Source organism: Mycetomoellerius zeteki, unplaced genomic scaffold (genome assembly GCF_001594055.1).
Source record: "Mycetomoellerius zeteki isolate Tzet28-1 unplaced genomic scaffold, Tzet1.0 scaffold62, whole genome shotgun sequence".
Lineage (NCBI taxonomy): Eukaryota > Metazoa > Arthropoda > Insecta > Hymenoptera > Formicidae > Mycetomoellerius > Mycetomoellerius zeteki.
Genome location: NW_017257632.1, coordinates 965,919 through 992,963, shown reverse-complemented (window position 1 = coordinate 992,963; position 27,045 = coordinate 965,919). Strand labels below are relative to the sequence as shown.

The window sequence follows — 27,045 nt, the reverse complement described above, 5'->3', positions numbered from 1 at the left end:
CCGTCTGTATGTCACTCGCGCTGCCACTCCCGATCCTATTGAACGCCGCCAGCGTGAACTGGTATCGCGTGCCGCACTGCAAACCCTCGAGGAGATGCGTGCTCTCTCGTCGGTCTAGCATGACCTCTTCCCATTCGGCGAATTCCCGACGATAAGCTAGGAGAAATCCCTTAATAGGCGCGCCACCGTTGTCGCCCTGCTTCCATTGTAGCTGGATAGCGTCGGTCGTCGTGCCGGTCGCCAACAGAGTCGGCGACGTCGGCGGCACTATGCATAAAGTTTACCAATTAGAACTTAGCTCGTGCACCGCTTGAGAGTCGGCGAAACACCATCCGACATATTCGCTCTTCGAGTGAGAGATGCGTCTCTCGCTTTTGCTCTCTCGCGCATGAATAAGAATTCGTAGGAGTTATCCTGTAAGACTCCCTCTCGCATGCAAACTTGTGTGCGCAGTTTGAGTCTTAGCATGAGTACCTTCAATCAAGATTATGTAATACGTTTAATCGAAATTATAATTCTAATATTTATTAAGTTATAAACCTCTATAAAGCTCAGGCTATATTTCTATATAATAGAAAGTTGATATAACGCTTCCCTTATAAGCAGCATCTGCAATGAGATTTCATACGTAAAACTTAAGCTTTAAGCCCGAGGCCGTAAGAAATGGACCAATCACAATGTGAGGAAAATCGATCATAACTGGTAAATTTTTTCTAGTTTAATTGTTTTCATGACTTCTCTGCACGTTTCTCAAAGTTAAGGTTTAAAGCTTAAGTTTTACGTCTTAAAATCTTATTGTAGACGCCGCTTTAGAAAGATTCTAACGTAACTTTAAATCGAATTATCTTCGCGATGTGAAGACGTTACTTCCGCAGCGGATTAAAATTTCGTACACAATGCACGCGCTTATCACGTTTGAGAGTCTGACTAGCGGCGGTCTTAATGATTTCGTTTGCACCGACCTACCCTGTATATGCAGCGTGTATGTAATTTCGTCCGTGCCAAGCGAATTCTTCGCGTGACACGAATAACTGTCTTCATGACTTCTCTGCACGTTTCTCAAAGTTAAGGTATTGTCTGGCCCCACGTCGGATCTGGAAAACTCGTCCCGTGAAACATACATTCCACCAGCATGTTTGTGCTACGCGTTTCGGTCGCACTTACTTTTGTTGCAGTTTCATGTCAGCACGTCGCCACTCGACGCTCGGCCGAGGATCGCCGACGACGAGGCAAGCCATATTAACGTCTACTCGCCACGGTACCACGATGGGCACGCCGTACGATATTATGGCAGCTGGAACTAATTAAAGGACCCCAGTTACGAGTTTCCATTCGTGCCATTTGTGCTCCGTTATATCTCCCCGGCAAATGTGGGTATTATCGAAAAATCACAAGCACCGTGCTTACGTTCGCTATCGATCATGGAGCATGCTCCACGTCAAAGAGCATTTTCCTTTATGAAATATGGACCATCCTTCCTATGAAGCTGTATTCCCCCCGTATAATATTCGATGCGCGTTTCAGCAGTTGTATAGTGTTCTCGGAACTCGACAGAAATGAAAAGTTATATCGATACGTTCACGGAGTATCCAACACGATAGAATTTTATGGTAAAAGCAAGGAATTTTTCAATATTCTCCAATCTCTCAAAGAGAGCAACTTACCGGTGGTGCTGGGTTGAAGCTTGATGACCGGTGTGCTGGAACCCTGACCGACCTTAGTCGACGCCGTCACCCACGCCTCGTAGGTCTCGTGCTGCTTCAATCCGGTTGCCTCGTGATGCAGATTCTGCGCGGGCAGAATGCTTTTGGTGATCTTCACCTCCTGGCCCTGTTCCAACACGCGGATATAGACGGTGTACTGAATGAGCAATCCGTTTGGCCGTCGCGGCGGCAACCAAGATATCACGACGGCGTTCTCACCGCTGACCACCGCCTTTACGCGTTCCGGTGCGTCGGGAACTGTCGGCAGAGTGCCATTCTTTGGTCGTTAATGACTTATACAAAGAAAAGCTTCAAAAGACAGTAAGAGTTATCCTGTAAGACTTGCTGTCGTATGCGAGTTTGTGCACTGAAAAAAGGGTCAGGTAATAACTACCAAATGTTGAGTGAAATAATCAAATGTTTGGCTAATATAAACAAAACTAATTTTACTATTCTAAATATTTAATAAATATTATCACGCAAACATAATAATATGATTAACCATCTGAAAATACTTAATAACCTATTTACAAAAATAAAATTATTTTTGATTATATTAACCAAACATTTGATTGGAATTATTTTACAAAATATTTAGTAATTATTATTAAACTCTTTTTTCAATGTACATAATTGCAGCTTGATCCTTAAAAGTACCTTCAATCGAGATTATGTAACACGTTTAATCGAAATTATAATTCTAAAATTTCTAAAATAGAATAAATCAAGCATATATTACGTAAGATTTGCATTAGATATAAAATTGTATTTATAAAAGAACCTCACATATTATTGATTTGCCTATTTCAATTTTGCCTTGAACTTCTTAAACGGGGGATATTGAACATGCTATAAATATGCTCTCTTAAATAAACACGTCGAAAATAAATTAAATAACAATATCGAAGAGTAATCTAAGCGCTATTTACCGGTTTCGCCGGTGGTGCAAGACACAGGACTGCTCGCGACGCCGTCCCCAGCCCTGGTGTAGGCGAGTACCTGCACCGTGTAGTTGGTATACGGGCTGAGGGAGTGCAGAACCGTGCTGAGAGCATGACTGACTTTCGTTTCTCTGTTGGTCTGCGAGTCCGAGGCGGCTTCATACAGCAGCTTGTACCCCAGCACGACCCCGTGAACTTTGTCAGAAGGCGGTGGTTTCCAGGTCACCTGGATGTTCTGACCATTCAGTGCGGCGCAAGCTACATTCTGCGGTGGCGCACTTGGAACTATGTCAAATCGGTACCGTAAATCGCTGTAGCGTATTACTCCTTTGACGTGTCGAAAAATGTGATTTCGAGTTTATGTTATTGGTTATCGCCCGCAGACTCACAGAACTCGCAGTGACTCACCAAATTGGTCAGGGGTTTTGAAAATTACAAAAAATTGTTTATAGGATTATTATATCAGAAATGTTATTTGTGTTTTTCTAATAATATATAAAAGTCATTTATATAAATTAATTAATATTATTATTTATTTTATTTTAATTCTTGCTTCGCGGCTTAGGATGGTTTACAGTTTACATTTCTGCATTACAAATTAATTAATATAGTGGGTGATACAGTTAATTTAAGAATAATTATGAGAAAATTTGTTTTTTTATATATCTGTCTCTTTTCGTTATTAGTTTAAAATTTTTGTATAGAAAAACAATTTGGCCAATTTTGTGGGTAGCTAAATATTTAAAACTTATAATCAACCAAGTTACAAAGAAAATTATAAGAAAAAAGAATCTCGATTGCCAAAATTGTGATTTAGGCTAAAATAGAATTCAATCTGACAGAATTTAGATGGATAAAACAAAAAATTCGACTAAAATTATTATTGTCAATGTTGACTTTTGTAGCAATTTAGTTTGAATCGCGTAAAAGCTCGTTCCATAACCCAATATCGTTACGCAAATGATTGCCGTTGTTCAACGTTATGCATTATATATCGTATTGAATGTTTGTGCATCAATATGGCATGTGTGACAAACTTTAAATTATGATATTAATTTGTGATATGAAACTTGATCTCATCATTTGCATTTCTCAATTATATTTAGCTCGCAATCAAAATGCAAAAAGACTACCTCAAAGTGGCACGCCGTAATTGCTTTGTTTAGCAATGCCGTGCCAGATATTTTTATTAACACAAAATCCCGCGATAAACGAGGACTTTTTACTCACCGTCCTCAAATGTGTGCGCCGTCACGGGATCGGATCCTGGGCCATCTCCTTTGCTATTGAACGCCTTTACTACTATGCTATATTGGGTATATTTTCGTAGACCCGTCAGCCTGTAATCGTGCGAGCCGTCCCCATTTCCTGTGATTCCTACTCGCGTCGTGTTCGTCAATTGATCATCTCCTCTGAAATAAAGCCGCGAAACCACGATTCGTTGAAGCGAAAAGATAACGCGAGAAGCACGAAGGCGATCGACAGCGCTGAAATCTATGTGTCAACCGCGCGAATAGGAAGTGTGTCAAGAAGAGAAACCATTAAATTGGTTTGTAAATAATCGATTGGAAAAGTTTTATTTTTAAAAGAGAGAAAGATAGAATCTCTCTTTCGTTCTTATAAGTTTTAAATTGTATAGAGACTCTTGTTGTTAGGTGTTATCTGAATGACTTCTAGTGACAAAGTTAACAGGGTCACAAACAGATAGAGTACGCATTAAAATATATAAACCATCTTTTCTTCTCTTATATATTCTATTGTTCGCAAGTTGGTGCTGTCTAAGAACGGGAAATCCTTGGCACGAAAGTCGCCGTCGCCAAAGTTTACCGGAAATTGTCCTTATCGTCCGCATTTATTACGTTCCGCCGCTTGATTCAAATATAATGGAGGCAGTAACAATCTCAAAATTCAATGGAACATAACTATGGAGACTCGGACCGAAAAGGTATTTTAAGAATTTCTCTCTTTCTGCGCGACTGGACTGTCAAAGTATGATCCAATTATTCTGGTATGAAATATCACAGCGCAAATATTACCATGTCTAATTTAAGAAGTTTCATTGCGCGAACGAGTTTTGTCATGACAGTTTTGTCTTTCTCAATAAAAAAATAAATTTAATTTTAGAAAGAACAATTTTGGAATCTAATTTAAAAAAAAATGAAGTCTATTAGAATGATTTAGATCATAAATTATTATATGTTATCATTGTAATCTCAAATATTATAAAAAATGTTATTTTAATAATAATAATAAAGATAATAATAATAGGAATGATAGTAGATAATAATAATAGTAATGATAACTTTTGACATCAAAATGACGAGAAATAACTTATAGACTTACACTCTTATACAAATCCAATACTAATCAACTTAACATTGAAAGGTAGTAATCAAATTTCTTATAGGTAAACTTTTATAACTTGAATATAAGTCAATTCTTTATATAAATAAATTATGCTATATGCTATAAATATATATATATATATATTCTCAAATATGCTTTTTTATATTAACGATTATTATAATTTGTAATTTTATTAGAAAACAAATACGTCTAAAATTATCTGCCCTCTCACCATCCCGCGAAAATAATAAAGATTATCACAGCCAATCTTCTTTCTGAAACGTCTTCCTCACGTCGCTTCGGTTTTCACCGTAAAATATTTTCTCGCAAAATCAATATTACTGAAGATATAACGTGTCGCGCGATTTAAACTCGGTTATATGAATTTGCTGTTATCCCTCCGTGCGAATGGAGAGATCATCGCGATCATTGTTCAGGGCTTTCGGCTCGAAGTGATGGACGCTAAACGCCGCAAACTACCGTAGTTCAAGAGAGGTAAGCAGATAACGATACCCGAGATTGGTGTAGCCGATGGTGTATCCGAGTAGTTCGCCGTTCCACAGGGATCGATCCGGCGGTTGCCACGTGATCTTGAGCTGCTGCGGGCCCAGGGGCTCCACGGAGACGTGCCTGGGCGGTCCACCGGGCACTTCACCGTCCGTTTGCACCTGTTTCGAAAATTTCGAGACGCCCCCAACGGCGTACGTGAAAAAAAAAACAATCCGTCTGACGTTAACGCAACGTTAATGACTTCGTGATAATGTGAAAGTTTTTTTTTTCTTTCGATCATGCTTTATGTATGTTTCTTTTTTTTTTCTATTCTTTGTCTTTCGACAATGTTTGATACTGACATGAAGGATGTCGCTTGGCGCTGATGTTCCAAGATGATTTTCCGCAAGCACTCGAAAGTGGTAGGTAGTCGCGGGTTTTAGGGGCGATACCCGAGCGACCGTGTTGTCTCCGGCTACCAGCTTCTGCGTGTTGTGCTCATGCCACACGTCTTTCCAGCAAAAGGCAACAACGCTTAGAAGGATGCAATACGATCTCTTAAGCGTAATCGCGAGACGAGTCTCGCGAGGCGAGCTGTATCTCCTCCGCGAAAATTCTCCGGACGTTCCGACGGCGTGATTAACTTGTATAACGCTCTGGTCGATAAACCTATTTCGTTTCTCCGCGGCGTGAGTTTGTAGTTTAACAGTTGCCCGCAAAGACGGATCGTATGTGATGAGTGGACGGATCGATCAAGCGAATGACATTTTAATGGAGGATGAGAGCCGTACAAACTCGTGCAAAGATAACTGGCAATAAATATCAGACGTACATACAGTCGGATATACTAGTATGCGCCGACATTCAGTTGAAAATTAATTCGAAGCTATTACTCGCAATGGAAGCGCGAGATCTCGGAGATGTAGATTATCTCGAGTTTTAATCTGTAATTTAGAGATGGCGCGCAACTTTAGAGGTCTAATACAAATACGCGGACATTAAAATAATTCATTCGCAATACCGAGATAATACATATATTTTGTAGAGTACATTATATGAAAGGACATCGAGGGCGAGTATTTATCAACGTTTGGCCGGTATCCTCGGAAATCTCGATCCTCGCGAGACTCGATTTTGGTAAGAGCGATAATAATTCTCGACGGTGCTTGCCTCAAGAACATGTTTTATGCGCGTTAACACCACGACGCTTCCATGCCCCTTCGTGCGTTAAGTTCGATAATTTAACACCCGGCGGGGAGACTCGAGTCGATTAGGCGTAAATGAGGACATCCAAAGTTAACGAGCGGCCAGGGCAAGGGGCGTTTCAAAGAGAAGTTTGTGGCATGAAAATAGGGCGAGTGAGTGGGGAGGTGGCCCCCGGTAGTCGAGGGAGAGGTTTGTAAAACAAAGACGCGGAGAAGGAAGATTCGCAAACGACTTTACAGAAAACTTTGTCTTGGTTGTCGTAACGAAAACCACCGTCAACGTCGGAAATGCCGGCTATGTATATATGCTTCAAAAAATAAAGCGCTTCTTCTATACTAATATACTTAACTCCATAAAAGAAACTTCGACGACACACGATCATACGAATTTAATAATTTAATACTTCTATGTAAATTTAAAAAAAATATGTAAATTTAAAAAAAAAGTTGTTGAAAAAGAGATATGTAGAAGACACGAAATATCTTCGAATTTAAATAATATCGCTCATTTGCTACGATAATGATAGAGCTCAAAATTTATTGTCATTTTAGACATGCTTTAGTTATGCTTACAGAAAAGAATAGAAACGTAAAGAAAAAAGAAAGAACGTACTTTAACGGAACATACTCTTTTATTCCTCTGTAATCAGTAATCACACCGAAATTATACATTTCAAAATTAATTTACAAAATTTTAACAATTCAAAATATTCAAATTTATTTTCTGGTAAACTTCGTTTTTGGAATCAATTCATTTTGAATCATTCAATTATGTTTGATCATTAGCAAATTGACGATCAATTTAATTGTAATGTTACTATTTCAGCTTTATTGTATGATTGTATTTCAAATTTCGGCAGTAAGTAGGATATATTTTGTATAAAATTGAAAGATATATGTATATATAGAATTTACAAATGAAAATATTATTACTATTATTAGACACCAAAGCCTGGCCTCGATCATATTGAGCTTTTCATGTAGCAGAAGTTCAGATTATTATTTTTGTTTTTTAAATTGTATCGTTATTGTATTAAAAGAACGATATGAATTAATACATTTTCGTGCGGAAGAAAGATCAAAATATCTTCTGTGAAACGCTAGCAAATTTGGCCGCGATAGAAACGGAATGTTTAAAGGCGTACGATCCTTTTTCAAACGAATTGATCAATGAGAAACGTAAATCGTGTTCCCTTGAACGCAAACACATGAAAGAGAACGTCAAAGAACGGAACTGCTCTTGCGGCCATGCGTATTACATGGGTGTACGAATCACGAACGAATTCGCGGCGCTATTATATAGAATCAACTCAACGTGAGTTTACAAGGGACACAGCGATGTAATTACCATTGCTCTTGACAGCCGCAGCTCATGCAACAGACTGCACGTTACGTTGCACGCGTGCATCTTGGAGCGACGTTACAAAACAGCACATTACGAGGGAAAATATCAAGTTTGTATTTACTAGAGTTTATACTCCGTGGAACACGAAACATTTAGGTAAAATATCTAATAATAGATGCTAAGCAAAACGTTAAATATTCTTCATTAAACAACCGAATACTTTATTATGCATTAATATGCAATTCTGTTAATATATTTGATTAGTATTTATTATTCCTGTACGCAACCAAGATATTTTTAAACGTATACTCATGCAGGATTAAATGCAATCCATGATACTGAAATGGAAATAATATTTACATACTCGTCAATTTATTTTACATTTTTTAAATTATTCAATTTCTAAAATATATACATAATGCGATATCTGTCAATGTTTCAGGAATATCGTACTCATCCTACAATTTTCCATATATGAAAAATCATTTTCTGCGTACATTTTATTCTAAAATTGCTGCTTTGAGTGGCCGGAAATTAGACAGTTAAATATTTCGTCATAGACATTCGCCGAGTAGATACACATTCCGCGATTGAGTTATTACTTACTAATGAGATACACATTATGTTATTCGTGTTAATGGAATTTCGAGCGTTTCGAACGTGGCGTTTGTTTAAATATCGGCTGACGGGCGGACTCGCCAATAGATTGGGAGAAAACGGGCGGGGTCGGATAAAAGCCATGAAATAAATCCAAAATAAATGTAGCGCCTAAAATCCTGAATGAATATAGCAGGAGACGTGGAGCAACGTGAAGGGATAAATGATTAATGATTCCCCCGCGATGGCAAAAGCCACAGCGTTGTTCCCGAATACGAATGGATTACTTTCGCCGAAGACATCGTAGTGTTAACTTTAACGTTACGATATGATATTCCGCGCCGAATGATAGAAATGCCAAGCGCATTGCGAAACACGCGCGTATACATATAATGACGATGGATCGAGAATGTAATGGGGCGCAATAAACCGTACACTGTACATCGATATTTCTTCCTCTTTTTTTCTCTCTCTTCGAACTATCGGTCGAGCAAGCACAAAAAAATGTGGTGTTATTTTCACCAATATGCATTGCTTTAACGCGATATTTACATCAGCCGTCGGGATTAATCGCGTTTGCCAACAGTAAATAGGAAATTAAACAAACGTTTTTAATCTCTTCCATATTTACGCACATCCACGCGTTAACTATTGATCGGGGAACTAGATCAGAACGTGCAAATTAAAATCGAAATTTTTTTACTGTTAAATTTGTAAAGCGCAGAAGATATCTCGATTTCGGCGCATTCACCGCCACATCATTTGAACGCGAATGTTTTCTTGAGAAGTTGTACGATTTGCATGAGGTAATTTTATTTTTTGCTCGATTCACATTTTTGTTCGCTGTTTTTATACATTATAATGTAAATTAAATAAAAATAAAAAATATTATCTGTACGCAAACGTGCGTCGTAACTTCAAAAGAAATACGATATTACTCGGTTCCGACAAAGTAACATTGTCGTAACTACCGCAAGTTCGAGAAAATTTACATTAAAATTTTATATCCATTTGAAACTTTAAGACTTTAAAGTATCTCCCATTATTTTATCATATAGTCAACGATAAATTTTTATATTAAAATTGTGTCATACAATTTTGAAGTATCTCTATTATTTTTATCATAATTAATCATGAACTTTTATATTATAAAACTATGTCAATCTATTTCTAATTTCCAATTTTAATCGTTTTTATATTTTTAATTGTCTATATAATTGTCTATATCATTTTTCTAATTATCCAATTATAATTGATATCCTAATTGATGAAAAGCTTGATGAAATGTCAACTTAAAAATTACATTTAATTTATAGAAACTATTCTACTTTATTATTTTATTATTTTATTTTATTTAGAGAAACAATTTATTTAATTTAATTTAGGAACAATTCCATTCTAACAATAAGCTTGATTTATACATGATGTGGCAGTCAATGTGTCATTGGTCAGGAACGTAATACGATCTATAACGAGATGCTCTCGGCTTTCGATCGATAGTGACCGAGGTTTGCGCGCATACATCGAAAAAGGCAAACGAAAGGAGAAATAGTCTGTACCTTGCGCCTCCTTGTACTGCACGATGTAGTTGGTGATGGGCGAGCTGACGTGGCTCGCGTCCCGATCGGTCGCCGGCGAGGACCAGGCCAGCAGGATTGACCGGCTGCCTTGCTCGGCCACGTGCAAATTGCGTGGGAAATCGGGCGGCTCCTGCACGAGTAAGTGGATCGTCGCCTTGTCGCGACCATACGCATTCGCGGCGACGCAGACGTAGTCACCGCGGTCCATGTGGCTCGCCTGGATGATCCGCAGCTCGGTGGTGACACGTCCCGACGCGTCCGCCGTATTGTCTACCGCGTATCTAGACCAGAGAGCAAAGCGGTTACGCGATTAATCGATATGCGGCGAGATCGGGGCGAGAGAGGCTCGAGTTCGAAATTTCTAAGAATTACGCTAAATTATGTTTAACCCTTCATCATCACACTGGGTCAAAATGACCCGAGCATCATCTTTCACGCTAAATTCTAATACATGTTTACGATTTTTTTAACGAGTGTTAAAATTAAATTTTTCACAAAAATGCCACTGTTCCATTTTCTTAAAGGATGAAATTATATACTGTATTTTTTTTAAATCATTGCAACTAATACTATCGATTTGGTAACACTTTAAAGATAAGTTCGGGTCATTTTAACCCAGAATAACCATCGTGTGGCTTTTTAAAAGTGTGACCATGAAGGGTTAAGGTGGATTAATTATGAAGAGAGATAATCTGTTGATTACTTTGTCTACCGTTGTAACGAATTTCGTCAAATATTAGACAGCGAGACTCGGTCAAGGATATTGCTTTTAATAGATAAAATTAGTTTTCCAGAATCTACGGATGTTATTTCATTGTAATAACAGATTAATTCTTATTCCGTCATCAAAATAGCGATGCTACCGGCAAACTGCATTTTCCCAGGGATAGAGTACTTTGCTTTAGCAGTAAATTAACGAGTCCACGAACCCTTTTACGAACAAATTTGCTTGGTACAATTTCCTCGTTATTAACAAAACAGGTTTTGAGGTAATATCAAATAATTGGTTATAGTAGCGAAGTTTGGTCATTTTCACATCGAATATACAATAGTGGCGATGGTTTACTGCGGCAATAAAATTCTTTCACTCTATATATACGTATAATGGTTTAAAAATGGAATTTGTATGTTTTGTTAATGTAAAATACATTAGGTACTTAGAATAGTCTAACAATTACAGATAGACTTGTAACAGATTGACTTTGTGAAAAGCTGAAATAATTTGTAAAATCCATTTTAAATACAGAATATGTTTGTTGTATTTACAATAAGCTGCAGCCGCTTAATATAGTGTATAGTTTCAATATATATTATTTTTATTTTTAGTTATAGTTTCAATACATATTATATTATATTTAGTTTTAATATATAAAATAGAATTCTAAATACGTACAGTTGTTCAAATGGATTTTGTATCTAAAGAGAATCCTATGAATAACGAATTTAATTTGTATTTGCTTTTGAACGTTTCGTGAATTTAATGCACGATGATAAGGTAACGTCAGAATGGTACTTCCGTCAAACGGTATTCGCATTTCAAACCTGTGAGCTTTCACGCGAAAGACGCATAATTAATTCCAATACGAACCTAACGTCGTAATTAGGATCGATCTTGCTGTCACGAACACGCCAACTAAGATCAAGAGGCGCGTCTCCCTCGGCCTCGCAGCGCAATATTACGCTCTCCCCTCGTCGCACTGATTCCTGTCTCGTCCTTACTGTCACCTGGGGGCCCGCTGTAGTGAGAATTTTTCATCAGAAAAATTTCGCACGGCACTCCCGGCACGCACAATTGAACGTCAAACACAAGACAAGACAATAAAACCAATTTTCGCTATAACTCACAGATGTACCTTTTTGTAATTATAAACGAGCGATTCAATTTTGTTTGCGTCGAAATCGCACGGCCAATCTACGGTACTTTGTTGAATGCTCGTTTATTTCGTAGCCAGAAAAAAAAGATCAATTATCGACGCATGATGCTATTCCGAATAAGCGCGTGTGTTTGTGCATACCGTGTGTGTAACCTCTCACAGAGAGGATTTCATGCAGTGATGCGAAGCAATTATCCAGTGACGAATATTGTAGTAATGCTATTGAATTTCCGGCGGACATGCCCGTGTGTGTGCGAATTCAAATTAACAAATTTATTAAATTCATGACCGTTGCATTACATATCGCCGCCTACATATGAATATCATATAATAACAAATTAAATTCCTGCCGCTCTCTCCATTAAATCTCCAAAGATAATTTCAAAGAGAGAGAGAGAGAGAGAGAGAGAAATTTTTTTATATAGTCTGCAGATGATATTCTGCAATATGAAAAAATTTACGACAGACACTTTTCCGCCTAATGTCCACGGCGGCGGCGGTAAAGAACTACCCAGTTTCGATCACTCCGCGTGATCCAGTGAGACTCTAACCAAATCCCGGATACTATCCTGGATCTAGGATCCAGACGGCGACGGTAACTCTAGGTTTCGTGAATATTTTACCATGAACCGTTAGCCGAATGAGCTTGCTGAGGCCGGGCCCGATGCCGTTGCTCGCCTGGCATAGATAGAATCCGGCGTGATCCCGCGATACTCGCGGGATCACCAGGGATCCGTTTCTGGCCACCCCGACGCCCTCCGTACCGTATCCCAGCTCTCTGTAGTCACCCGGAGTTTCACCTAAATGTGCAAAGATACATCTTTACGTTTCTGCATAATAGACATGTTCGCGGAAAATTACTACCATACGTTTTACGAGCTCTATCGGCTTCTTCTAGAGTCCATTCTACATATAATTGCGTAAGTTATAAGTGATTATAAGAATTAACCAATCATAGTCGAATATGAAAAGAAGATTCGACTGATTAGTTAATTCTTACAACTACAATCACTTAGGTCGGAATCCATAGTCCGTTCTTAATCTCAAAACAATTTCAAGCATTGTCTTAAGATGCTAATACGGTTCTCTGATTGGTTCATGACATCTCAAGCACTAGCTTAAGACCATCTCGAATCTTGAGCAATATCTATGGATTCCGCCCTAACAATCAGGACTAGACAAAATACGTCTTAAAGTATTTGAAATGCAAAATACAAAATACTGACAATCTTAGTGTTTAAATTACAAAATACAAAATATTTTCAATCTTTTGACTTGAAATACAACATTTTTTGTCTTTCAAATTGAAAGATTGAAAGTATTTTGTATTTCGTATTTTAAATACTTTAAGATGTATTTTTCTCAGCCCTGCTTACAACTACGTTTACGCAATTCTAGGATTGACTTTACAATCACGGAAACTGAGAAGAGCATAAATTAAAATTTGTTGGTATTTTATTTTCCAGCTTTAATTGGACGGTGCTATCCGTCTGCCATGATGATAAACGTTTTTATTTCGAGTTGACACTACTGATATATTTGTTTTCTGGGACTTCTCTTTATTCTTTCCATTTTATTCTATTCTGTTCCTAGCGCGTACAGTATTAAAAATAAAGTACATTGTGAAGTTTATATTTTTATACTGCTTTATTTGTGGAATTCTCACTTCTCATGCATCCTTAGTTATTGTACAACAAAACTCGCTGTACAACGTGTTTACATTTTATCGGTAGATATTCTAGACTCATCAGAAACTAAAATAAGAAATAAAAGAATCAGATATTTCAGGAGGAAAGATCTTCATGAATGCGCGCGATAGATAACAAAATCTTATTCTTCGCGTAATTTCAGGTAAGCTTTACTTTAACAGCGTTTTGATTTGGAGCCATACTCAGCTGCTAGAATATTTAATTTCCAAACTTTATAAACTGTGAAAAAATAACGTTAAGTTTTACCGGAGGAAAAATTATTTCTCAGCTCGTAGCATGAAGTATCACCTTGTTTACGCCCTATTACAAAACATCATGTTGTATACCAATTTAAATGCCAAGAAATAACGCGGAAAAAGTTCTTTAAGTGCGCGAGATGTTCTATAAACGCATTTCTGAATACATGAATGTCTAAATGATTTAAAACATAACGCGTCGAAAGCTAAATACGAGCACACGAAGCGTATGCTTGAGAATCTCTTTCCTCGTAGACCTTTCCTTATTCGCTTATTCTATCTTTTCATAAATAAACAAACGGGCGGAAGATGTATCAAAGTATATACCACCCACATAACTTCAAACGGTAAAGATTTACTTCGCGAGAGCTCCTCCCGTGCAAGGTAAACCGAACATTTTGAAAGCGCCGCTTTTGAGTAATCAGTCTTTTCGTAGGAATCTTCCGAGAAATTATGTCTCGAAACTCTTACGGCAGTCTCGTCGACGGCATTCCCGTCCGATGCAAATTGCGTTTGTGCACTCGACCTAGTGGCAGGTAGTTACAATATTACACAAGGTTTAATAAAACCACGATGCTCCGTTCTACGCTGTTCGCATCTAATATGAATCGTGACAGGACGTGGAACGTCTTTTCCCGACACGGTGTTTCTTTTTTCACGTTCGATACTGCCGTCTGCGTGGCGTGCATCGCTCGACGGCGGATCGATGCTTCCCCGACATCCTTCCCGAGATACATAGTGAATGATGAAAAACATAAATATCCACACGGAATATCTGGTTTTTTTTTTGCAACAACTTTGAGATACGTATTCGGATGATGGGGAGAACTTTTACGGATTAATATTTGAGTAACGAGAATGCTTAACATGTATCAGAATATAACGCATAACATGCTGTAGAAACGTTTACGTACGTATAATACGATTACACAACTAACTCCTTGAAAGCATTTTATGAATAAATGTGTATTAGTTTTCCGTGCCGTGGTTAATTAAAATTAATAAAAATATTCTGGAATTTGATAACAATCTCGTCACTGCGACGTAACTGCATCGTGCCAAGACACACAAAGCGCTTTTTTACAAACTAATGTAGCCACCGGCGTAGGAACGATTGGCTCGCGAGAATACAATCAGACTGAACTACTGAAGAGCGAAGAATGCATTCGAGTGCCAAAACGAGAGGTTGAAATTTAGGAGGAAAAATAGAGAGGATAGAAGAAAAGTCTGGCGAAAGTACGTCATATCAAATCTGCACGCTCAGTGAATTGACGAAATTAATTATACAGTTCTATCCATAGAACTTTTATCTATAGGTAGGACTTATTTCTGACTACGGACTGGATACCCGTCCGTGGAGACGACCGACGATTCAGCGAAATTCGTGATTGATTACTGTTTCCAGAGCGTCTTTTTTTTTCCCGTCGACGCTCCGCCGGTCGTAACTTAAATGAAAATTACGTAATGCTCGCGCAAACAAAGTTCTCGCTTAATCGACAGGAGATTATTAGAAAATGTAATAATATCTGCGTCATATCTCGCTTTGAAGTTAGTTCAGAATAAATAATCGATGTCAATGTAAATTTTTGAAAAATGCATTTTTGAATACGTTAAAAATGATTTGTGATGTAAATATTTCACTCATATTCGTGGATTATTTATAAAGAGATAAAACGTCACAAAATTAACTCTGTTCCAGTTTCTATTAAAAAATTGAGAGCCTTCTTCTATTAAGAATATCCGTTTTCTACTTAAGAGAGATCAGGTGCGAATGAGCGTTCTCATTTCTCGCGCCACGTCGGAGACGTAATACATCTCTCGTAACGTTGCTGAGAACGGAGGGAGGAGTTATCTCCGAGATCCCACCTTTAAGGAGTCGTGACTTACCGATAGATTGCTTCCAAGTCACAGTCGGAATGGGGAATCCTTCGGCCTGACAGGCGATGGAGACGCCGTGACCTACAACCGCGTTCTGGTCGATAGGTTCCACGGTCCACCTCGGAGGTACTAAAAATACGAACCAATTGGCTTAGAATCTTCCAGTCGCTCGAATTTGTATCCGCCAGAATCTCACGCGATGCCCCCTCGTTTCCGTCACCGTTCATCTCGTTTCTTAGGAACTCGCAATGACGCCATAAAATTTAAAACACGGCCATTAAATCGATAATAACCGTCGAGGACATTTGCGACACGTCAGTCGCGTCCGTGCGCATTACAAAGATCCTACGTTTCTATAATTAAACAATGATAATGGCTAAAAACAAGAACATCAATATGTAATCATTGCTATATTACAAATTTATTACAAATTCCTTTTGATTTAATTTGCAGAATATTGAGAGTAATACGCAATTTATCCCACGTTATCCCGTTATTTCCTAAAGATAATATCATGTAAAACCGTCAAACGATATCGATTTTCATTTCACAGCCCCGCCACGATTTTATCTTTTATCAATTCGGTCTAAAAATATATATGATATGACAGGTTATTTATTTGAACAGTCATTCCCTATATATATTCAAACATTGGATCGATACTTTACTGCGATATAAACGGTGACGAATACCAATGACTAAATTAATGTTTTCCTAATGTGTTAATAATCGTGTAATGCATGCATCTCTTTCTTTCAACTAGATTATATACTTACACAATTTGCTGAAAATTGTAACAGTGTTATACTACGGAATCCATTAAGGCTACGACTAAATTACTTGAATTGACGATGTTATGTATATATGTTATGTATAAAAATAAACGAGAATGGATTTTGCCGTAATTATCTACTTTTAATTTCATTAGGAATTCAAGCAATGTTAATATATCAAGAAAACGAAATTTAGGAGTTAAGAAAATAAAAAAAATAGAAAGTAAAGAACATGCATCTTTAATAATAAAAACAATAGTAATAATAATAATAACAATAATAAAGAGAGAGAGAGAGAGAAAAGAGAGAGAAATTATTACTAAATCTACATAAAAAAAGATTCTCTAACTAAATAATCTACATAAATTATAGAATATACGATGAAAAGGAGAAATATAAATAGGAATAAAGGTATCTGAATATAAAAGAAAAACTGTCCGTCTAAAATACATGAGTAGTTAGTATAAATTGAAGTATATAAATATATGTCGAGAAAATATAATACACATAATATAGTACGAGTATATGAAACGTAATATCATGCAAAAAATGCAAAGTTGGTCATTATCATAAGAAACGTAACAACGCAAGCACCATTCCAAGTAAACAGAGCCGTAAGACGGATGTAATATAAAATGCTTCCAGACAACGACAAACGCAAACGATACCGTGGCAATGTACCGTAATGATACCGAAAATAGAAAGACACGTAGTAAAAAGGAATATCACTTTTACATTCTTCCATCGTCATTCCAAGTCGCTCTCGCAGAAAAAAGGGAGAGGGGGGAATTGTAACCAGAAACAGGTTAACTACGCGAATGCATGCTTATGCACACCCGTATCATAGACAATTGTTGCATTACATTAGCACAACGTCTCGAATATCAACTCGCTACGATACTCTACCTAATACATTCGCGGAAACGTCCTTTAAAAAAATCTGAACACACGTGAATAATACTTCTACGCTCAAGACTGAAATATCTCAATTTCGAGATCTACATCGATTTCAGCGATGCTGCTTGCGGAAAATATACGGAATATAGGGGATATATCAAGAGTCAATACATTTTATATTGGGCCTTACCGGCATACCGGATCAACGGACTCTGGAATAGGCCGTGTGTGCTACTGTTGAATTACTTTGCATATCGAAAGATATCACTCTCGTTAAAATTCGCAAATAGAACTGTTCCTGTTTTAATAACGATCTCGTGAAAATCTATAATTATCTCTCGCTGACGAGCATGCAAACAAGTAAAGTCGGCGATACATCTGTCGTCTACACGATTCATCTGTGTGTCCAAGCATTCCTTGCCTGTGTGATCCTCGATTTTCAACGGCAAACGAAAATTCTATCGAGCTATCCTCGAAGACAAACGAAAGAAATCGGGATATGGCGGCATCATGCCAGGTATTATTTTCGATAGCGCGACTACGATTTCAGAATTATCGACTTTCCTTTCTCTGTTGTTGTCACCTTTCAATCTCACCTTTATCCACTTAAAAAAAAAACATTTTAGCAATTATTAATTAATGAGGACAATTAATGGGTATTTTTGCCAAATTGTTTCTTTCGAAGTAGATGCATCGAACGCGGAAACAAAACACGTGAGTAGTACAACCAGACATACGTACATATTCCGTGAGTAGTAACGGACTTGGTATGGCCGCGTACAAATGGAGCAATCGGACATACGTAATATATCAGCGCGTAAGTAGTAACAAACATATTTGGTGTAATATGACAACCTGCAGACATATACATATAATATGCCGGCACGTAAGTAGTAACAAAAATACAAAGTAAAAACATTTTCTATTTTTTGATATTAAAATCGGTCCACTCAAGTCCTTGTTAAAATTTTTAATATATTTGAATGTTAGTTTAATATAATATAATTATGTTATTTAAATATTTTGTATTAAATTGATATTCAACATTTTTTAATATCAAAATAATATGAGAGAATAACACAATATAAAAGAACAAATAATACATATAAAAATAATGTGTTTTGAAACGTAAATTCTAATATAAATGAATAAAAGAATAAATTAATGTTGATTTAATGAAGAAAATAATGTTAATTCAATATCGTAAATATTAATTTTATTGAAAAATAAGCTTCCACAATTTGTTTACAAATTGTGTCAATGTTATGTTTCTATAATGTTATATTTTTTTACATAACATTTGTGTTATTTTTTAACATATTCATCTTTAATTTATCGTTAAATTAATACAAAGACTTGAGTGGACTATTTGAAACACGTGAAATGTATATTTTTAACACAAAATTTTGAATTGTGTACTTGAGACGGCCGAATGCAAGTAGTACGATCAGATACAAGTAGTAGTACAGAATATTTCAATGAAATAGAAAGAATAAAACCAGAGATACAAGTAATACATATATCCGGGCATAAATTCTATAGGATATATACATGTATAACGCGACCAAATCGAAAATAATACGAAAAATATCAGTGCATGTAAGATCGCGCTGAAACGGATATACATACGTATGTGCGAAGATATACATACGTATGTGCTGATCGTAAGCCGTGGCGGCAAAGGTATTATAGTACCATGAAACTGAAAAGTGCAGTATACTGCACTTGGTACTCCGTTGCACGATGAACACAAAGTTCTCGATGAACACAAAGAACTCGAGAGGATATGGAACGTGGAACTTACGTTCCATTTGGCAAATATTACGAAAGTCTGGTGTGTACCCTATAATATGACTGTAGTACTCTCAAAGAACATATAAGCATAATAGACCGAGAAATTCGATTGTAAAAGATTCGCATCGATGCCAGGATGTTTAAAATTTTATCTGTTATACTTATTGCTTTATATTACTTTATCTTGAAATTTGTTAAAAATTCAATTGCGACGTCAAATTAAACCATTAACTTTAATTCTTTTTATTATTTTATAGAATAGCCAATTACCATTGTTACTTACTCCTTTGATGTTTATTCTTGAAAAATTGTAGCACATTCGTCCTCCAATTTGTTACGCGCGTATAACTTCTGTCGAGGTTAAGAGATCGTATTTCGCTTTGAGGAAATTCCTTTGCCGCGCGACATTCGCTAGAAAATCTTTAATGGCTTTCAGATGTCGAAAACCTAGCGATCTCGTCGTATTTTATACGCATTAGGAACAGGCGCCATTACGTGCCGTAATATGTGGAGCCGTATAACATACGAAATGTACGAATCTCTTTTGATATCCTATAGAATTTGAGTCGAAATGGATAGAAATGAATAAAATATTGCTCTCCAGCGAGTGTGAGACCACTAAGAACCAAATCCGGCGAAACCCATTAACATATATACCCATAAATTAATCCTCAAGATTATTTCGAATATCGCATTGCGATCGGTAACCAACTGGCTGTTTTCTTGACTTTATAAATAAGTCAGATGATTAAGTTTGATAGAGTTAAATAGAGTTGTTTTTGTTTGTCGTGTATATAAAACATTTTCTTTCTAAAATAAACGAGTAATAGTAATCCCAACAAAATTGTATTCTATTATATTATATCGCTCATAATTTACATTATATTGTGAGCACGAAGTGAGAACCGTAGCTTGAAATACCCTGAAATAGCTATCCTGTTTTTTAAAATATCTGTATACCTGAGAATAAAGTATATTGAAATATATCTCTGATTGGACCTATCGAGAAAATTTTAAACATCTTTTATAAAAGTATATTCTCAACATGAAACGATCTTTATACATTTTAAGCTTACACGCAATTTCAAATAGCTTAAGACTCTTATAAATATTTCATTATTGATAAAACTTTACTTTGTGTACTGATAAAAGTGAAATAAATTTTTAAGATTCATCTAACTTACGCTACCAAAGGAGAAATTTTTTCAGAGAGAGACGAAGAATGGTGTTTCAAATTGGCGAAATCAGATACTAACATATAAGATTACGATCCGGCGAATAGGGACTCGTATCGCAGTCCCTTCTCGAGGGATGTCATCAACGGCTCGGAAAAGTCGTCCGAGTAACCCGGAACACAGGAGCGGATTAAATAAAAAAACGAAAACCGAATCTTGCTCGACGTTTCTTCGAATTCTGCGCTGTGATACGAACTGTATATCTGCCTTGTATATATATGCGTATACATACACGCGTATACACACCTATACACAAGAAAAGTGGGACAAAGGTGCGAGAAAAAAAAAGAGAGAAAAAGAGAGAGAAAAAAGGTAGATAGATTGATAGATAGATAGGTAGGTAGATAGAGATTGAGAGATAAATAAACAGAAAAATAGAGAGAAAGATGGGGAGATAGCGAAAAAGGAAGGTTCTTATTTGTGGACGCTTTATGTACACAGTTTTCTTACGACTACGTCAGTTTTTCTCAGGACACCAACCAGCGACTGAGAGGCTGGTCGAGTGCTCGGCCAGGCCAGCGACGTTGCTGATCTGACACGTGTAGTTGCCGCTGTGACTAGCGCTGACGCTATTTATCGTCAGGATGCTGGAAAACGGCGGATAGTCGCTTATCTGTATGCCGTTGCTGGTCTCGACGGTAGCGGCAGCGGCGGCGGCGGCGGTCTGGACCGACGACACCGATGTACCACCGTCGCTCGGTCTGACCTGAATTGGTTTCTCGTCCATCAACCACGTGATGTTGAACGGCTGGTCACCCTGGCTCGTCGTACACATAAGCTGTGTCCGCTGCCCCTCCATCACACCGTCTCCGAAAAAAAATGGCGAGATCCGCGGCGGAACTATAAACGTTACGTTGTGACATGATAATGGAGAGTATGCACCTCTGGTCTTGCGCTGGCGTTTTTGACCGCGCCTTAGGGCGTGTCATCGATCGACGATTTTGCATCTTTCGGGCCGCGTCTTGTGCACACGCACAACTGATTTGCGATTTACGAAAAAGGGGGATACGATAATGCATGCAACTTATTACCGTAAGTGGGACCATATGTAACAACCGTAAGTCATCCTCCCTTATTTTTTCGTTGTGATTAAATAATATTTTACCTGTTAACGCATCGCAGCACAATTCGATTAGATGAGATTTCGTCGTCGAAATAACGAGGGCAAAATCATGCGGCTTATGCGTACATCTCACGCATCGTCGCGTTGGTTTATTCTTCCAGCTCGATAACACGACGACCCGCAAGGACGCGTGTAGGAGTAATCCCCGGCAGTAACATCGCGGAAACTCGATAAACTCGGCCACCATTTATTCCGATCCCATTCCGCCGCGTGATTTCCCCCCGCGCGGGAAGGACAGGTGCAACGCGACGGTTCCTCGCACCGCGTGCGTGGGAAGGTCCGCGGAAAATTGTGGCATGGCCATAAATATCGGCCGGCATTACGTACGTACGTAACGCGCCCGCCGAGAGTATAACGCGGGCGTAGCTTGGGAAATGAACATTTACGAGCGAGCATAACTGTTAATGTCGGCCGATGTGTCTTTATGAGGAGACCGCGAAGTTAGAGATAAACCCGCACCTCCTTTCTCACACAACCTCTTCCACGCGAAGAGGGAAAACATTAATAAATTTATTTCGCGCGAATGTCGCGGTGCGCGGAAACTTGTCGACCGAGAGGCACCTGCCCCGGCTTCTCCCTTTTCAAAAATAGATTTTCCACGCGAGTGCGCGTCGTGCGTGGAAGCCGCTTGAATCGCGATCCTGCCCTGGCGAGATGCGCCATAACGACCGCTCATCCGGCATGAGACACCTGCACACGTTTTCTCCTTCGAAGATATACTCTTCTTTCTCGGTTACGTATCGCAGACTTACTTACCGAGAGCCCTATCAATAGAAATTTCAAATGTGGAATAAGATCTAAGGAACACGACAGATCTCTGGGTGTATCGCGGAATGATGCAATTCGTTCGTGATTCGATTTCGGGCAGGACTTTTCTTTTTTTTTCTCCTTGATAGAAACTCATGCATGCAGAAGAATTACATACGTCAAAAATTTCTCAGAGATCTCTCGCGTCGAATGCCCCTTGGATACAAATATCACTACAGTCTTCATAATAATATCGTAATGGTGAAAAACGACTTTACACAAAGTATATATATATATATATGTATGATATACCTCGAGCTTAAACACATTATCATAAAACTCTTTGCTACATTAATAAAATGATGACTTCGTTATTAAAACGCTCAAAACGTGATACCATACAACACAGTAATGAGTAACAGAGTGTATAATGAGTCATTCGTAAAAAAAAGAAACGAAAATACGAAACGTATAAAAATACGTTTCCTACGGGATATCGCAGAAATGTCGTTAACAGCGATTTCCGTGTATATATGCGTGTGGAATACTAGGAGAAATGGACAAATGTAATATATTCAGTCAAAACATTACTCGTGTCTCTTGAATACCAATGCTGGACGATGCATACACCTGTGCGAATAGGAAAACCAGTACGAGAACTTTACGGTCTCGCTGCGACATCGAGATTTCGACTTTATTCAAGAAAAATCTCGCTTCTCGTGTCCGTTCTTGCATGCGGTTCCTACATTCTATTACAACCTCTCGATGTCGCAGTCGGTGTTTAATTGTAAGTAGATACCATAATAAATAGGAATATACAAGCAGCCAAACGTCAAAAATGCCCAAGTTTTCAATGTGTTTATGTAATTCTCATTCGTTTTCCTTTATAGAAATTTAATACTGGAAGGTGATTAACCCTAATCGGTATTTGCTCCGAAATTTTCTTGACTATTCGCGAATCCAATGTACTTTAAATATATATTTCCTTAAAGTTAATTAAATAACTTTTTAAAAGTCAAAATCCAAAAAAAGATGATGTAACTTAAAATTATGTAAGGTTGTGAAAAACATTTGTTATAAACAATTTTTCACAACTTAGCCCATACAGCACTAAACTTTTAAAGACGTTCACTTTAAGAATGTACAAATATTCTTAGAACGTTCATATACGTTCTATTCATATCGTATCTGGATAGTTGAAGAAAATATCCGGATCCATGCTGGACTCGAAATACAGATTAGGATTAATAACTTATTTTGAGTATTAAAAACACTGATGTGATACTTAAAATAAGCAATAAGTATTTAATTGGTCAGTATTTATATAAAAAACGCGTTTCTTCATTTATCTTAAAATATACTTCCAAAGTTTTTTTACTGTCGATACTTAATTTCTAATAAAAAATTCATGACGCTCGGAAAACGAATGTGAGTTGGACAAGTACTTTGGGCCGCTCGTATAACGCTAATACGTGGGGGAAAGGGGAGCCAAAGACATTGCCAAGATTGTATACAGTACGTATAATACACATAGGTATCGATAGTGGTTGCAGGAAAACTCGATCAAAGCGTGCAGATGGGCGTGCAAAGAGAACCGCGTGCAGGACGAGAAAGAATGAAAGAAAGAGAGAACGATTCAAAATCGAAAGTAATCTGAGAAAAAGCTGGCAACGCGCCGAATCGGATATTGTAGCTCTTTCGCGCCAATGCTTCATTCTTTTCTTTTTTTTTCCCCCAAGTTCTCTTCGAACCATGGTCGAAAATACCGATCCGGCGAGTTGGATACGCGTGCAGTTTGGATTAGCGTGTAGCAGAAACGGTCACGTCGAATGATCTTAAATCTCAATGATCGAAGATCATCGTGGACGAGCCGGAGTGCAGTCGGCGCTCAAACAGTCGGCGAACAACGAGGAGACTTCTCTTCGCGACGACGTAACGAATCATGACACACCCCGTGAAGATTCTCTTTCGCAGAATTGCGCCCCGAAAACCAATAGCGATTTAAACGTTGCTCTTTTTATTCTTGAGATAAAACAAAATTGATTACGGTACGCATCGCGCGAGGTCGGACGCGCTGATTGATCGATCGTCGCGGCGCAGAGCCGTCGGGGAGAGCACAAACGATGGCCGGCGGCACCGGTGTTTCCCTACGTGCCGATCAATCAGTTACTTTCCATCGTCGCTATACCAGCCAACGAACTGGAAAATTGCCAGTCCGGTCCTATCACGACCGACGCCTCAGTTCGCGAATCTCAATGATAATCCGCTCTCGTCGTCGACGCGATCTTATTCCGCAAGACGTGGCGCGAATCCATCCAAGTCTTCCACGTCCCCCGACGTCGTCGTTGGCATTCCGATGAGCGCCGACCGAGTGTTCCGTGTTCCGAAATACGATGCCGGTGTATTTGGCGTTGAGAGTTGCGGGCGCGTCTCTCGATCGTGACGAAAAGAGGAGAGAAATAAAGAAGAGAGAGAGAGAGAGAGAGAGAGAGAGAGAGAGAGAGAGAGAGAGAGAGAGAGAGAGAAAGAGAGAAACAAGAGAAGACCCAAATGATCGCCGTAACCGTGCCAAGTACCGATTCCGGAACACGGTCAGTCTATTACACCAACGGTGTGCGTTTACCGTTGACGTGAAGGAGTGCAGAATGAGCGACGGTTGCAGCGCCATTGGTCACGCGACAGGTGTACGTGCCATTGTGCGCGGGTGCGATCGTGCTAATGCTCAGGGCGCTGGTAAAAGCGTCATGTATCCCGATGGTAATGCTCTTTCTCTGGGACGAGGAGGACGCTTCGTCATGCCCGGGGCCGGAGGCGGTCATGGTGGCAGGGCCCCTTAGCTTGGGGCCCACGTTAATCATCGCGTCCATCCCAGGACCGGCCGACGACCGACCGCGGCTGCCCGACGGCGCATCCTGCGACGACGGCAACGTCCTGACCGTCTCTATCGGGACGTTATCTTTGAGCCACGTGAATGTCAGTGGTAGGTCGCCGGTCACGACTACGCACTGTACGCTAGTACGGTCCCCTACGTTTAAATCGCGAGCAAAACTGAAAGGCGTGATTTTAGGTGGCACTGAAAGAACAATACAGACAAGGTGGCATTCCATCAAAGCAGTTCAGATCACTAGAGAATCACGATGTTGTAGTCGGGAATATCATCAGGGATGGATTGATTCGGTCGGGTTGTGGGGAGGATGGAAGGATAAACGGTCGTAATCGTTGCTCCGCGCTGCTGCCAGATGCGCCTTGGAACGGAAAGCAATTTTTCAGAGCGGCGCGATTCCAGCAGAAACGTGGCAGGGTAAGGGGAAGGAGGAGCAAACTCCGCTTCCGATACGGCATACGTCAGAAACCAACAGCGAGATTCGATGCTGAGAGATGCGGTGAGATTAATCGATCCTCCCCTTCGTGGCTTCGACTTGGTCTTATTGACGGCGGAAATCAAGACTGCGCGCATCGTAATGAGAAAGTGAGAGAACACTCGTCGATCTCGAATTCGAGATAATTGCAATCCTCATTTTTCGACTTCCCGTCGCTTCACGCATAATTGCAAATTTTTTATTCATCTCTGTCGCAAACGAATTTTACATTGAGAGAAATATTTTGTATGATATGTGACTTTCTTTGCTTTTTAATTTAAAAATTTTGTAAATCACGTATCATACAGAATATTTTTATGAGTATTTCCGTTGACAAACGAATATTTCTCATGCGAATGACGCAAATTAAACAGACGTATCCGATATCGTGACGTGAGATGCTCTTAGGGCATTGCTTCGTTACGTCTATAGATCGACAGCGGATTGAGAGAAAGAACGTGTGCAATTTTAATGAAAGGCAATCGCGTCGGTGATTTTCAACAGAATATTCAGTTTGCCGACGCAATCTCCGCGGTAAACTCCGTATTTAGAACGAAACAAACTTTGTGTACACGCATTGAACAAACGTGTTTGAAAATTTTGGTAGATCGAGAACACGGAAACTCGAAGGAAACGTTCAACCAGAGAACATTACTTTATAAAAATAATGCGTTACCATTACTCATTACTACCTTTAAAAAGTAATATATTACCATTATTTGGAAAATGATGATTTGTTTTTTTGTAATATTAGGTTGTCAAATATCTCCCTTCCGCTTTTTTGTCTTTTGAATTTCGCGGCTATGTACAAAGCGCTACAGAGGTCGTATCTGGCAATACTATACACCATTTCAAAGGTCTTGACATAACCTACAAAACGACGCTATGCATGATTAGTTTGGATATTGCGTTCAACAGTTATAGACGTGTAAACATGGAGTTCACTAACGCCGAAATTCGCGCTATTTCGTTGATGACTCGTCAGAAGCTACGGGAGCTCGGATGGGAGGTTTTATCGCATCCACCATATAGCCCGGACATAGCGCCAAGTGATTACCACCTGTTCTTGTCCATGGCGAACGCCCTTGGTGGTGTAAAGTTGAACTCAATACAGGATTGTGAAAAGTGGCTGTCCGAGTTCTTCGCAAGTAAGGAGGGGGGCTTCTACGAGGGGGGTATTATGAAGTTGCCGTCTAGATGGAAACAGATTATCG

The 27,045-nt window shown here is 38.8% G+C and overlaps 1 protein-coding gene across 1 annotated transcript in view; it reads right to left on the bottom strand.

Annotated features, from left to right (window-relative positions):
• Window positions 1–27,045, bottom strand: part of LOC108728447 (Down syndrome cell adhesion molecule-like protein Dscam2) — a 98,227-nt gene that overhangs the window by 4,746 nt on the left and 66,436 nt on the right. Inside the window, exons 11-23 of the mRNA XM_018457002.1 lie at window positions 21,083–21,442; window positions 15,913–16,032; window positions 12,704–12,880; window positions 11,795–11,942; window positions 10,186–10,487; window positions 5,842–5,990; window positions 5,504–5,658; window positions 3,875–4,056; window positions 2,633–2,929; window positions 1,665–1,961; window positions 1,165–1,300; window positions 967–1,094; window positions 7–267 (exon numbers count right to left, since the gene is read on the bottom strand). Of these exons, the coding sequence (XP_018312504.1) occupies window positions 7–267; window positions 967–1,094; window positions 1,165–1,300; window positions 1,665–1,961; window positions 2,633–2,929; window positions 3,875–4,056; window positions 5,504–5,658; window positions 5,842–5,990; window positions 10,186–10,487; window positions 11,795–11,942; window positions 12,704–12,880; window positions 15,913–16,032; window positions 21,083–21,442 (2,712 nt within the window). The remainder of the gene's footprint in view (window positions 1–6; window positions 268–966; window positions 1,095–1,164; window positions 1,301–1,664; window positions 1,962–2,632; window positions 2,930–3,874; window positions 4,057–5,503; window positions 5,659–5,841; window positions 5,991–10,185; window positions 10,488–11,794; window positions 11,943–12,703; window positions 12,881–15,912; window positions 16,033–21,082; window positions 21,443–27,045) is intronic.